Genomic DNA, 15372 nt, shown 5'->3' with positions numbered 1-15372 from the left:
TGCTTTGTGAAAAACTCCACTGGAAGATTATATAGCAGCACTACATAAAATAAATTATGTGCCGTTGTTTTGTGTAGGTGCATCAGGGAGGAATTAGAATGAATTGCAACAGGCTATTCACATACAAAACTCAGTTGGCATACTTGGCAGAAATAAGACGACTGTCTTGCATTAGAATAAAAGGCCCAGTCTTGCATTAGAATAAAAGGCCCAATCGGTGTGTGGTTTATTCATACATTTCAGTAGATGGAAAATATACTATCTGGAATCCAGGTACTTTGGTTTACAAATATCAATATAAACAAACTAGCCAGAACATTCAGCAAATGATTTAATTTAATGATTTAAAAAAAAATTAAAACTCAACGTTGATCCAAATCCATTGGTTTATTATTGACCCATTAAGTCAGTTCTGGGCCCTGAATTGTAGAACTTATGGCAGTTTGCTGTGTCTCTGGGCCTCCTGGCAGCCTCTCCTCCTCCACCTCCCTGCCCAGCAGCTGGCTGTGCTCGCAGGCTGGGAAGAAGAGCTGGCTGAAGAAGTGGTGGGTCCTCTGGATCCTCAGGTCCAGATCACTTTCCAGGGCGTCCCCTGCCTCTTCATCTTGCACCCCCTTTGCTGCTCCGCCCTCCTCCATGGGCCCTGGAGAGAACACGCAATACTATTGTATACAGTAGGGAGTATTCTTCACTTTGAATTAAGAAAATTCTATCCCCCTTTTTTGTTGCATACTTTGAATAAAGAACTCTCCATGTTGTCTTGTCAATATGTTTAAAGTTTAAATATGATATACACATGTATTTGTCATAAAACTGATCATATCTACATCTGCTGATGTGTCAGAATGTAAATGGGTGATCTACACGTGTCCATTATGCCATAACTGTCAAAATACAAACCAATGTAAAATATAATAGAATAAAACCAAAATAGAAATATATGTGCATTCTGGTCACAAATGACATACAAATCTTTAATAACTTCCGTTCTCGTGATCTTTTTCTACATTCTACTCATTGCCATGTAATTGCTGTCAACAAAAAAGCAATTTACCCTAAAAAACAACAATATATATTTATTAGGACTGGGACTTTATCGCATTAATTGATTAACTACAGAATAAAAAGTAAAAAGAATGTATGCATTTAATCACATGATGATTTTTCTTTATTGTGTAAGTGTTACCTTTCAAAGGAGACCAGACTCATGCATGTGCTATAAGTATAAAGTATAATAATATAATAGTCTGGTTTGTTCATAACAATTTTAATAAGAGAAATTGAGATCAATCAAGAGTTTTTTTCCCAATGATAAAAAAAACTCAAAAAAACTTGAAAGTACTGCGTTTTACTTTTACCTTGAAAGTGCTTGAGTTTACAAAAGGTCCTTTAGTTTGCTCTATATATATTATTCCTAAAATTGCTGCACTTTGTTAAAAATTGCATTCATCTGTTGGTCTGTGTAGTAGCTAATACAGGATTTTGCTGCATAAACGTATGTATAATGTATATTCATTGATTCACTCGTATACCAAAATTAATTTGAATTGAACATCTTTGCTTTTCGCATCAAATATTGATATGCGATTAAAATGTGCTTAATTTCGATTAATTAACTATAAAGTCTCGAATTAATTCGATTAAGATTTTTAATCGAGGGGCGCTCCAGTAGCACACCACATAGCGCGCTGAGTCGCGAAACGGTCGTCCCGGGTTCGTTTCCCAGTCCCGGCGACCATTTGCCGCATGTCTTCCCTACCTCTCCTCCCGTTCTCCCTCTATCGGTCCTGCGTGGCCAGAAAAAAAGCTGAAAATGCTATAAATAAAAGTAAAAAAATATATATATATCTTTTTTTTAATCGAGTCCCACCACTAATATTTATGTCTTGTCGCTCAAATCTATATTGTTTGACAGTGGTAATGAAAGTAGAGTAGTGAAGGATTTGGGTGTTTTCAATGTATGTGATGTATAGATTGGGGGAAGATGAGAGCGGAGCATCCAGAGCAGTGGCGTCGTTAGCCCTGGGCTTCCGGGGCTTTAGCCCCGGATGTTTTTCTCCTAGCCCCGGACCTTTAAAAAAAAAAAAAAAAATCACTTTTTTTTTAACTTTTTTTTTTATGTCAGCATTCCCATTGACTGTGCTGAATGTTTGTTAGTGTTTGGTATTTTTTTTTGGTTTTTAGTACTTTTAACCCATTTTTAGTAAGTAGTTTTCATTTGATCCTATCATTCTTTCATTCACCGATTTGTGGACTTGAAGATGTGCACTTTAACACAGCAGCACCTGGAGCCATCCATACCCATGTCCAGTGTCCACTGACAAAGACATGCTTTAATCGAACCCTGGTTCATTTCCTCGGATAGTCCGGTTGGTTTGGGGTGGTGTGAAAGCTCTTTCACTCTTGCAAGTGAACCCTGCTACGGTTCATTTGAGATGTGAATGCAAAGCGGACCAAAGGCAGGAAAATACCCAAAAATCGAATATTTTTTTTATGAGAAGACTGAAACATAATTATAATGAAACACACAATAGTTTTTTTTCGATTGCTTAAGCATGATTTTGAAAACGGGGCCCCGGTGTTTCAAAACACACAATTAGCACAACCACACACACAATTATCAGAACACCTCAGATCCTTTGCTAAATTAAACACTTGTCAAAACCATACACTAATTTATAAAAGCTACATTTTGTTACCATATGAAACACACGTTTCATATGACTCAATTCTGTTTGAACCAGTTACACACACTGCTGTGCTTAACCTAAAACACATTTAGCAATTCTACTTCTCAGTGATTAGAGTACTGTAAGTGAAGTACGCAGAGAATGTGCAAATATACAATAAATTCACCAAACACTACACAAGACCAATGCTGTAGAGTAGACTGATGAAAATATAATTTATTTATCTACATATACCCAAATCAATGATGCAGACTGCTAAAAAAAACATTTTCTCTCCATATACCCAAATCAATGATGCAGACTGATGAAAATATAAATGTTCTCTCCATATAACCAAATCAGTCAACATTTCAACATGGAGAATCACAACAAAACATGTCCCAGTTTTCATGCTACTATGTGCATAACACTGTAAGCTCAGCAAATATCAGACAAACATAAAATACTGTATCCAGTACAGGTTAAAATTACAGTAAAACAAAAACAATTTTGAAAAAATGTAAATAGAGTACAGAAAATACTAGACATTATCTCTTTGCCTATGGATCTGGCAAGATAATTTTTTGTTGTGATTCTCCATGTTGACATGTTGACTGATTTGGGAAAATGGGAGAAAATGTATATTTTCATCAGTCTGCATCATTGGTTGTCTTGTGTAGTGTTTGGTGAATGTATTGTATATTTTCACGTTCTCTGTGTACAGTACTTCACTCTCTTTCCATTTTGGTTGAAGACAGGTGAACTCACCTGCTGCATTTTTATAGTGCTTAAACCTGATTGGTGTATCTACAATTAAGCAATGGTGTTTGTGCATCTGATGGCTGTGTTTAACCAATTGGCTCATATGTGTGGTAATTTGACATTCTGTGTCTAATGTAATGGAAGTGTGTTTAGTGTTTTGCAAATCACTGTGTGTATTGTTTTGCAAAAAGTGTGAGGCTGACATTGTGCTTATAGGGGTGCAAATCTGGGCCTACGTTTTGCTCCTTGAGTGTAAGGTTTTGATAATTGTGTAATACTTTTGATTTGAGTGTTTATGCAATTGAAGAAAACTGTAAAGACTAGAGATGAACTGTTTATTTCTTTTGTACATAGGCTGTGCATAATGTTTGTTTGTTTGTTTATTTGCTTATGTGTATGATTCTTAACTGTTTTTATTTTGTTATTGGTATATATGTGTGTATGTATGTACAGTATATGTATATATATTATATATATGTATATATATGTGTATATATGTATATTTGTACTCCTGTTGGGGCCTCTTGGACCAGATCAATGTTTTATCTGGCAAAATAAAGGTTAAATAAATAAATAAGAAACTGATGATTTGGTCCTGTTAACTTTGAATTTTCTATGGGAACTGCCCAGATCCCTCTCATGGACATGGACCTCACTTTGAGAACCTCTAATGATTCGAGTTCTTCAGTATTCATCTCTAATTACTCTAAAATTGCGTATTTCTGTGTGTAAAAAAAGAAAAAAAAGGGGGGGGGGGAGCCCCCCTCCACCCCCCAGGCTGAAGCCCCCAATGTTTTCTAACCCTAAAAACGCCCCTGATCCAGAGAGGTCGAAATGTGCTTGGCTTAAAAGACGGTGATAGAAGAAGCGGTTCAGAGGCAGTAGCCAGCAGAATGTTTAGCAGCCAGCCGAATGTTGACATTCCTTGTAAGAACACATTGATAAGAGCGAGTGTGGGCCCAGAGCATAGCAGGGCGGAGAGAGGTTCATCTTAATGACGTTTTAATGGTGTGAAAGGTTATTAGCAGTTGTCATGACAGCACGTCGCATGACAACCAGAAGGCGGGGCCGTCGTTGCTACGACGAAGATCTATAAGTCGAACGGTGTTTCCGGGTGTAAGGCAGACCAAGAGCGACTAGGACTGAGATCACACAGAAGACACTCTCTCCTCTCATTGAGGGGGGGGGGGGGGGGGGGGAGGAAGAATGACACATCATCATTAGCTTCGGCTAACACGAGGAGGGTTCAGGCTAACGACCAGGCCTGACCACTATTGGACTGAATAACAGCAGAGACGATATAGCAATGAAAATACAATCGGATAACATCTGGGCTGAGGCTTCTGTTTATATCAATAAACAACTCTTCTCCTTATAAGGTATTACGCTGTGTCAAAGTGTCGAATTCTTACGAAGGTGGAGAATTATTATGGTTTGCGGATCGTACTAACGGGGAGAGATAAGGATTGTATATCAGCCAGTATATGAGACGTCAGGACCATTAAAATTACACAACGCAGAGGAATTGGATGGAGAGAGGATAACACAAGAAGACGTGATACTGGCCAGATTGATCAGGATCTAACAGTAGTGAGCACCCACCTGTATTGGAAGGGTTGCTAGCCAGTTTAGCCTCCGGCGCTAACTGGTCGCTCACAGTAGCGGCACCGGGCTGCTCCTGAATGGGCTCGTCCTCTCTCCTCTCAGTAGCGGGACCAGGACCGGGCTGCTCCTGAAGGGGCTCCTCCTCTCTCCTCTCAGTAGCGGCACCGGGCTGCTGCTCCTGAAGGGACTCTTCCTCTCTCCTCTCAGTCGCGGGACCGGGCTGCTCCTGAAGGGGCTCGTCCTCTCTCCTCTCAGTAGCGGGACCGGGCTGCTGCTCCTGAAGGGGCTCGTCCTCTCTCTCAGTAGCGGGACCGGGACCGGGCTGCTCCTGAAGGGACTCGTCCTCTCTCCTCTCAGTAGCGGGACCGGGCTGCTGCTCCTGAAGGGACTCGTCCTCTGATTGATTGAAAAGTTTATTAACAGATTGCAGAATGGGTACAGTACAGTACAGCTCAATACATACAATTGTTAAGGAGATGCAGACCAGAGAAAGACTTTCGTCTTGTTTACATCAGGGTCCCCCATTTTCAATTCATCATAACATATATGACATACATGACATACAGATAGACAGTACTGCTACATCTATACATTTATGACATATCAGATTTGCAAATACAGTACTGTTTGTGATACAAAAGTGTGCAGAAAAAGAGTGTATATACATTTGGTGTAGAAACTGTACATTGGAGGAGGTTGGGTGGGTGGGGTGGGGTTGGGTGAGGGCTGTACATTGGAGGTGGGGGGGGGGGGGGTTGGGTAGGGGACACACACACATTTTACACTGTACATTGGAATACTGACAAAGCCTTACTTGGTAATTTACTGTACAACTAGGTTAGGACATTTGTAGGGGCCAGTTTCGAATTGCAGTCTCACGTAGGTGTTTTTTGAGAGTGTTTTTGAAAGTGGGTAGTGATTCACATTCCTTTACAGCTTTAGGTAGGGCGTTCCACATTGATGTGGCATAATTGCGAAACGTGTTTAGTCCCTTGTTTGAGCCGAATCTGGGTTTTACATGATTTGTGGAGCTCCCTCTGGTGTTGTGATCGTGGTATTCACTGACCTTTGGGAAGTATTTTGACATGTACATGGGTACCTTGGTCGCGTAGTGTATCTTGTAGACCAGGCCCATTGCAAGTTGCTGTACTCTGTCGTCTACTCTAAGCCATCCTAGGTTGTCAAAGTGGGCAGGGGTGAGGTGGGTTCTAGGAGTTAGGTCAAGCAGTAGTCTGACTAGCTTGTTTTGAGATGTTTGTAATTTGTTTTTTAGTGCCTTTGAGGTGCTTTGGTACCATGAGGTGAAAGCATAGTCGTAGTACCCTTGAATGAGTGCTCCTGCTAGAGTCTTCAGGGTATTCTTGTTTACCAGAGAGGAGATCCGGTACAAGAATCGCGTTCGTTGGTTGACTTTTTTTTATTACATTGGATGCCATTTTGTCACAGGAAAGATTAGCCTCTAGGATGGAACCCAGGTAGGTAATTTCATCTTTCCTTGTGATAATATTGTCACCCACTGCAACCGAGAAGCCGTCGGTCTTGCTGAGTTTGTTATTTGAACTGAAGAGAATGGACTCTGTTTTGCCCATGTGTAATGAGCACATGTGTAATTGTTGTCGGCGAGCCATATGCAGATTTTGCCTAGTTCCGAGCTGAGGGCTTTTTCAACCTGTAACTTTGTTTGTTTGTTTGTTTGTTTGTTTATTAACACAGTTAAACAGAAGTAAAAACAATACATAATAAGTTATAACGATTGTGAAGGAGAAGTTAGAAGCCTAGAGGCTTATCAAGAACGTCCCCCGTTTTATAAAATCAAACATACAAAAATACAAGAATATGCATATTATAAAATACCAGAATACATTAAAAGATTTGTGTTAATACAAACATACATACACACAGTACATACATGGATATACTGTGTACATAATAATATATAACAACCCACCCACCTGCCTATAAACCTACCCACCCACATAACCAAATGCATACCTACATGTATGACCTGTTATCTATCTACTACTTTTGGATGAGAATTTCTTTGTAGTTTGCTTTAAAAATAAGCAGAGATGGAGATTTCCTCAGCATAGGATCAGCTGCATTCCAAAGATTGGACCCTCTATACCTCACTGAGAACTGCCTAAGTGAAGTACCACAATAAGGTATATGCAGGTCCCTGGACTGACGTGTAGCATATGAATGGACATCTGAATTAAAAGAAAAAAAACTATTAAAACCATTTGGTAGATTGTGATCATGAATGCATTTGTACACAAATATACATATCTGTAAAGAATTAACCTCAGACACAGTCAGAATGTTTAGTTTCTTGAAAAGAGGAGCAGATGGTTCAAATCGATCTGAGAGGGTTGCCAGTCTAACAAATCTTTTTTGAAGTAAAATAATTTTTTGAAGATGAGATGAATGAGTGCTAGCCCAAATTATGTTACAATAAGATATGTAAGGAAAGATAAGACTATAATACAGGATTAAAAAACAACTTCTATTTATCAATGAACACACCTTCCTAATTATACCTACTGACTTCATTGCTTTTTTACAAACATGATCAATGTGTTTTTTCCAATTTAGTTTATCATCAACTAGGATCCCTAAAAACTTTGTTGAAGTTACTTGTTTGATTTCGGTGTTACTGATCAATATCTTTGCCTCCTTTTTCGAATAACTTTTACCTTTATTACAAAATACAATAAAATTTGATTTTTCTACATTTAACGATAGCTTATTAGTCTGGAACCAATCTGAGACACAAGATAAACCATCATTTGCTTCCCTAATTAATACTGCAAAATTCTCATGTGACATTATAATGTTGGTGTCATCAGCAAACAAGATCGAGAATACTCTAGGAGATACCCAAGCAAAATCATTTATATAAATCAAAAATAAAAGGGGGCCAAGTATAGAGCCCTGAGGAACCCCACAGACTAGCTTTGCCCTGTCAGAGTCATCGCCATTTATGGAAACAAACTGTTCCCTATTATAAAGATAGTCACTGAGCCATTTAATCATGTCGCCAGCCAAACCATACCTCTGAAGCTTTGATATAAGTATTTTATGGTCCACAGTATCAAATGCTTTGGATAGATCCAGAAATATGCCAATTGAAAATTGCTTATTGTCTAGTGCATCTGTGATTCTATCTATAAACTGTAAGAGAGCCATGTACGTAGAGTGTTTTTGTCTGAAACCATATTGATGTTCATATAATATATTATTGTCATTAAGATGTTTCAAAATTCTGGTATAAACCAGCTTCTCCAATATTTTAGATATGGACGGTAATAACGAAATCGGACGGTAATTGGAAAATAAGGATGAGTCACCAGATTTAAACAGAGGTATAACTTTTGCCACTTTCAAGTCTCCTGGAACAACACCTGTTTCCAGGGAGAGTGAAAAAACGTGGTTCAATGGCTCAATTATTGAAGGTAATTTTAGCTTGTCAATCAGAATGGTGTGATTGACAGTGTCGAAGGCCTTTTGTAGGTCCAGCATGACCATGCCGCAGTATTTCCCCGCGTCCACCTCTTGTTTGATGTGGTCGTTCAAGTAGAGAAGGCATGTGTCAGGGGAGCTCCAGTAGCTCACCACGTACCGCGAGCGCTATTTCGGCGCCGTGGACAACCGTGCTCGTCACGGATCTGGGGTTTAGCGAGTTCGAATCCCGGACTGCAGCCGTGCCTTTCCCAGAGTGTCTTCCCCCCCATCTGAACCCTTTCAGCCTGTTTCTGTCGGTCATCCTTGACCAGAATAAATGTGATAAACACATAAAAGAGCCAGGGGAATGGCCAAAGTAAAAAAAAAAAAAAGAGAAGGCATGTGTCCGTGGAGTGGGATGTTCTGAAGCCAGATTGGAATTTGTAGATTAGATTTTTTTCCGCGAGGTACTTTTCGATCTGTTCGTATACTATTTTTTCCATGACTTTCGAGATGGATGTAAGGATAGAAACAGGGCGGTAGTTACCCGGGTCTAATTTGCTGCCCTTTTTGTGCAGGGGTGTTACTCTCGCAATTTTGAAGTCCTTGGGGACGTGTCCCTGTTTTATGGAGAGGTTTATTATGTGTGTGATGACTGGGGTGATGGCTGCTGCTGAGTCTCTGAGGAATTTGGAGGGGATGTTGTCATGGCCAGTGGCCTTGTTTGGTTGGAGGGCGCTCAGTTTTTTGAGTACCTCATCTGTAGTTACCATTTCCAGTTTGAAGTCGTCTTTGTGGACGCCTAGGTTCTTGTAGTATGCTACTATGTGTTCTACCCCATACTGCCCTGAGTGGGAGGGTAGTTTGTTTACCAGTGTTGTGGCTATTTTTGTGAAGAAAGTGTTTAAGTAATTGGCTACATCCAGCTTGTCTGTGATGAGCGTGTTGTCCGTCTTTATGTTTATGTTTGAGAACCTGGTTTTAAGTTTTTTACTGCAGCCTAGTTGATTGTTGAGTAATTTCCAAAGTTCACGTGGTTTATTTTTGTTTTCCTCTGTTTTGTCATTGATGAAATTTTTTTTAGCAGTTTTGATCATGGAGTTTACGTCATTTCTTAGTCTGTTTCTTTCTAGTTTGAGTTCAGTCACGTGGTCTTGGAGTTCACTGCTCGTGCTTTTGGTAAGCTTTGACTGGCTTTTACGAAACTCAGAGCATTTTTTGTCTCTGGCTTTCATAGCGGCCAGTATTTCAGTGTGCATCCATGGCTCAGCGCGATTTTTTACCCTGGTGGTTCTTAGGGGGGCCATGTTGTTTAGTATTGATGAAAATTTGGTTTTGAAGCCAAGCCAAGTTTCTTCAACCAGTGTACCATTGAGTTCATCTGACCAGTCCAGACTCTCCAGTTCAAGGTTAAAGGCCTCGCTAGAGTAGGTTTTGAGGTCTCTAGATGTGACTGTTTTGTGACAGCCAGCCTTTAGTTTTAGCTTTTTGCGGGTACAGAATATCATATGATCACTTAACCCACATGCTATAACCCCTTTATTGGAGATCTTGGACTTGTCAGAGGTCAGTATGAGGTCAATGGTAGTCTGAGTTGATTCACATATCCTTGTGGGTTGGGTGATTAGTTGGCTGAGGCCGTGCAGATCACAAAACCTATTGAAGGATTTGAAGACGGGTGCATCTTTTTGTTGCATATCCGTGTTCCAATCCCCAATAAGAATTTTTTCCGCATCCTCAGCTCCAGCTAAGCACACATCCAGAGTATCATAAAAGCCAGTTTGATCTGGCGGTCTGTATATTGTGCCAACTAGAACAGATTTTGCCCTTTCAAATAAAATGTCCACCCATACGGTTTCAATTGTCTCATGATGAAGGTCAGTACGGGTAATGAATTTGGTGTCCTTATGTATGTACATACAAACACCACCTCCATACTGGTTTCTGTCATTACGGACTATAGTATAGTTCTCTAACTCTATTTCAGGGTATGTTACAGATGGATCCAGTTTAGTTTCAGTAAAGCATATTAAGTCTACCTTACCACTCATAAACAGGTTTCTTATTTCATCCAGCTTATGCTTTATGCTGTTTACATTCAGGTGAAAAATGTGTAGTCCGTTTTTATATGCTGTGGTCTATATATGCTCTCTCCTCTCAGTGTCTGGCATCTGGACGGCAGAGTCGCCGCCCTTCTCTGGGAAATCGTTTTAATATTGAGAGGATCTACCGCAACATTATCAAGCATAACGCAATTCATAACCGCCTCTTGTAATAATATAAGAGGTTGGTTATTTGAGTGCATCAGAAGAAGGGAGAGAGGAAGACGTACTTTCTGTCTGAAAGCTGGAGTTAGCAGTAGCCTGGCCACTCTGTTTGGTCTCGGTGTCCTCGGGAGAGGAGGGCAAGGCATCGCTGGACTTTACCATCTGAGCAGAATCAGAAAGGTCTTTATTGCCAAGTAGTTTTCACATACAAGGAATTTGATTTGGTTTGTTTTCGGTGCGACATTGACGGACAGACAATTATGGCAGAATAAAAAAATTAAATGGAATATAAACTAAATGAACATAGAAGCACAATAGAATATAAAAATAGGAATGGAGGAGGAAATAAAGTAAATGATTTAACAACAAAGACATGGCATGTTTCAGCAGTGTTGGGACAGTTTACCATACCACCAGTGTTTCTATATGTGACCAACCTCTGGTGACTTGGGGCTGGAGACGTCAGGAGAGACGGGGGATTCCACTGGAGCTGCAGCCTGAAATCAAGACAATCCCTTGAGAGCCACAGTTTCACCCTTTATCTTTATGCCAGGGCTGAATGATTTGATTTCCATTAGAAATGCTTGACACTGGTGGCTAGGCGAGCAATGGAGTAACACGCTGTTTGTTCTCGCTCCCGTCGAGCCTCTACTTATTTTTATTTTATCTTAATTTAATAAGCTTACGGATTTACAAAACTTAGTGAATCTTACTCAGGGTACATTTGTTCAAACCAATGGTCATTGTTTACACGGACAGATGGCATCAAACCTACGCAAATACAAATACGTCTCGACTCCAAGAAGGCCTGAAAAAGCCTTGACTTCCAGTTTCGAGCCACCACCGTCCACACCGTCAAAGATGTCCGGCGTGCAGGGGCGGACCTAGCACATTTGGCGCCCTAGGCGAGATTCACCACTGCACCACTTTTTTTTTTGTAATTTTTTATTTAATTTTTTTTATGGCTTTTGCCTCTTCATAGTTCTCTAACGTTAGTCTTTCTTTCCTCAACGCTCAATTCTATAAACACTTGACCGATACCCATCAATGCACAGCGCTCTAGCATGTTCTGACTGTGAACACCTAAAGCTGAGGCTCAGACCGACCGACCGTTTTAGATTTTTGGCTCATTTTCCCTTATGTTAGAATTATTTTTATGTAAAAATAATGGTTGCCGATATATAGGGGGTGCCAAAACTGCACAGATAAAAAAAATTAAAAAAATTAAAATAAAAAAAAAAATTATTAGGCGACCGCCTATATCGCCTGTAGGAAGGTCCGCCCCTGCCGGCGTGGATACCACAGCCTTAAAGGCGGAGATTCTCCTCGCGCTGAAATCGGAACTCGCGGAGATAATACAATCGGAATTGAAAGGTGCACTTTCCAAAGAGTTCGACCTTATCAGAAATGATTTGAAAGTGATGAATGAGGAAATGCGAAGCTGTGTAGCGGCACTGCGCGTGGATATGAACAAAATGGAGGCTACCGTTAAAGACGTGGAGGGTGGTCTCTCTCGAGGTGGTCGGACGAGGTGGTAACGCTACAAACCACAGTCGAAGACTTAAAATCAGAGGTGGCAGGTCTCAGAGGGAAGTGTGAGGACATGGAAGGTAGAATGCGGAGGTGCAACGTGAGGATAATTGGGGTGGCTGAGACGGATGGCTCGAGTTCCACTGCGTCGGTCTCAAAGCTACTGAGAGACGTGCTACAAATGGATAATGAAGTGCTGGTAGACCGCTCGCACAGAACACTGGGGCCGAAGAGGACGGACGGGAAGCCTCGTGCTATCGTGGCTAAACTCCACTACTACCAGGACTGTGTCGAGGCTTTGAGCCGGGCGCGCGCCCAGGCTCCAATACAGATCAACGGAATGACTATTGCAATCTTCCCCGACTATGCCACAAACGTAACCACCTCCAATGTAAATTACCCAGTATGGTTGTCAATATCCCAATGTACCCAACCCCCCCCACACAACCCCACCCAACCTCCTCCAATGTACAGTTTCTACGTCAAATGTATATACTCCCTTTTCTTGACTCTTTTAGTATCACAAACAGTACTGTATTTGCAAATCTGGTATGTCATAAATGTATAGATGTAGCAGTACTGTCTATCTGTATGTCATGTATGTCATATATGTCCTGATGAATTGAAAATGGGGGACCCTGATGTAAACAAGACGAAAGTCTTTCTCTGGTCTGCATCCCCTTAACAATTGTGTGTATTGAGCTGTACTGTATTGTACCCATTCTGCAATCTGTTAATAAAGTTTTCAATCAATCAATCAATCAATCAATCAATCAATCAAACGTCGCGAAAGCCAGTGCTGCGTTTACGGAGGTAAGGAAGCTACTACGCGGTCGTGAGGACACCCGGTACGGCATTCTTTTTCCAGCCCGACTTCGCATCACGCACAAGGGAAAAGATAAAGAGTTCATCGCTGCAAGTGAAGCAATGAGCTACGTCAGAAAGAACATTGTACACGCAGCAGCGGGTGAGGTCGGGTAGGCTACCTTTGGCACACACAATGCTAGCATTCTTTAGAAAAGAAGAATAAAGGATTCTTGAGATGCTGTTTGCTCTGCACATCACTATCAACCTTTTCGATCAGAAAGGGGAGATACTCGGATATTTGTGTGTTATATACACCGATATCAAGGGGATCATGCGTGCGGGCTCGGAGCATAAAGTCTCGCTCTACGCGGACGACATGTTGTTGTATATATCACAACCCCAAACGAGTCTTCCTCGGTTGATGACCCTACTTGCGGACTTTGGCAAAATATCCGGATACAAAATCAACATTCAAAAAAGCGAACTGATGCCTGTCGGCACCTCGGCGGATCGGATACCTCTGAGCACATTCCCGTTAAAAATTAGCCCTAAAAAGTTCAAGTACCTCGGGATATGGATCACGCATGAACATAAGGACCTATATATGGCTAATTATCAACCTTTACAGGCTAACCTGGCGAGAGATATTGAACGTTGGGACCCCCTGTCGCTATCCCTGGGTGGGAGAATCAACACAATAAAGATGAATGTATTGCCGACATTTCTATATGTATTTCAGAGTCTTCCAGTCTTTCTGACCAAAACATTCTTCTCCAAGATAAACAACCAGATATCTTCCTTTATCTGGAACAAAAAACCGCCCGGATCAAAAGATATGCTGCAGAGACCCCGCGTAATGGGTGGGATGGTGCTTCCAAACTTTATTTACTACTACACTGGGCAGCAAACATAAGATTGTTATTATACTGGGTAAAGGGGGAGGACACAGCCCCCTGGTGGACAGTACTGGAGAGAGCGTCGGTTAAATCCACCTCCCTATCTGCCTTGTTATGTGCTAAGCTCCCGTTCACACAGCCCATATCTAGCTTTACCTCGAACCCAGTTGTCATCCACTCGATAAAAGTGTGGAACCAATTTAGAAGAACCTTCTCCCTCAGGGAACTATCACTGGCTGCTCCGATCACAAGAAATCACATGTTTGTCCCATCAACGATGGATAAGGCCTTTGACAGTTGGGTTGGGAGTGGAGTGATTACGCTGTCTGACCTCTATATAGACGGCAACTTTGCCTCCTTTGAACAGCTAGTACAGAAATACAAGATCCCTAGGTCACACTTCTATAGATACTTGCAACTCCGGAGCTTCGTAACTTCGAACTCGGACTGCTACCCAGTGTGTCCTCCTGCCTCCCTTTTAGACTCAATCTTGAACTGTAAACTGATCCAGAAACAGGCTATAAGCTGAATTTATGAACTACTTAATAGAAGCAACTCGACACCTTTAGATCTCCTCAGGGGCAGATGGGAGACTGACTTAGGTGAACCAATCACAGAGGTCACATGGGACAAGATAATACAGGGGATTTTCTCCTCTTCCATTTGTCTTAAACATGCGGTTATCCAATTTAAAATTGTACACCGACTGCATTGGTCTAAATTTTATTTTTTTTACTTTAATTTTTTAAGACAGGCTCTCTAATATATATCCCGACATAGACCCTACCCTCTATGCGACTGGGTTCGAGCCCAGCTCTCCACATTGCTATCAGCTTGGCTGGTCGTTCATACTAATACATTTGGCAGTATTAGGGGGTGGGGATCGGACGTTGTGGACAGCGACTCCTACAGGTCGGTTGGTGCGCCTGCGCAGTAGAATCAGGAAGCGACGGGGGCGGCTTGCCCTCCAAACGCAGACCCCCGACGCTGAAAGATCGCGCTGTGCAGGTGAAAAGATGCGACGGCTGCTACCTCGTGTACCGGAGGGGACACGTGCAATGTATGGCTTCGTCCACATTACAGCCGGCTTGTGGGAGGCAAGGCCTAACAGCGTTCGAGACAGGGGAGGGTCGAATTGGACGATACAAAATTGGGATGGGAGAAAAATAGAAAATTGGAGAAAAAGTAGATAAAAAAAAATAAGGTTAACCTTTCACCACCACACTACAGAAGGTTAACCTTTCACCACCACACTACAGACGGTTAACCTTTCACCACCACACTACAGACGGTTAACCTTTCACCACCACACTACAGAAGGTTAACCTTTCACCACCACACTACAGACGGTTAACCTTTCACCACCACACTACAGAAGGTTAACCTTTCACCACC

The 15372-nt window shown here is 41.5% G+C and overlaps 1 protein-coding gene across 1 annotated transcript in view; it reads right to left on the bottom strand.

Moving 5' to 3' along the window:
• Positions 1–401: 401 nt before the first annotated feature.
• rsph10b (radial spoke head 10 homolog B) overlaps positions 402–15372 on the bottom strand; it is a gene marked incomplete at its 3' end in the record, with an annotated part of 34995 nt that continues 20024 nt past the window's right edge. Inside the window, exons 14-17 of the mRNA XM_084322324.1 lie at positions 11182–11241; positions 10810–10906; positions 5034–5432; positions 402–643 (exon numbers count right to left, since the gene is read on the bottom strand). Of these exons, the coding sequence (XP_084178450.1) occupies positions 402–643; positions 5034–5432; positions 10810–10906; positions 11182–11241 (798 nt within the window). The remainder of the gene's footprint in view (positions 644–5033; positions 5433–10809; positions 10907–11181; positions 11242–15372) is intronic.

Source organism: Notolepis coatsorum, assembly GCF_963971535.1.
Source record: "Notolepis coatsorum genome assembly, chromosome: 10".
In the NCBI taxonomy this organism is placed as follows: domain Eukaryota; kingdom Metazoa; phylum Chordata; class Actinopteri; order Aulopiformes; family Paralepididae; genus Notolepis; species Notolepis coatsorum.
Note: the sequence above shows the minus strand (reverse complement) of the source record. Positions and strands in the feature narration are given on the sequence as shown.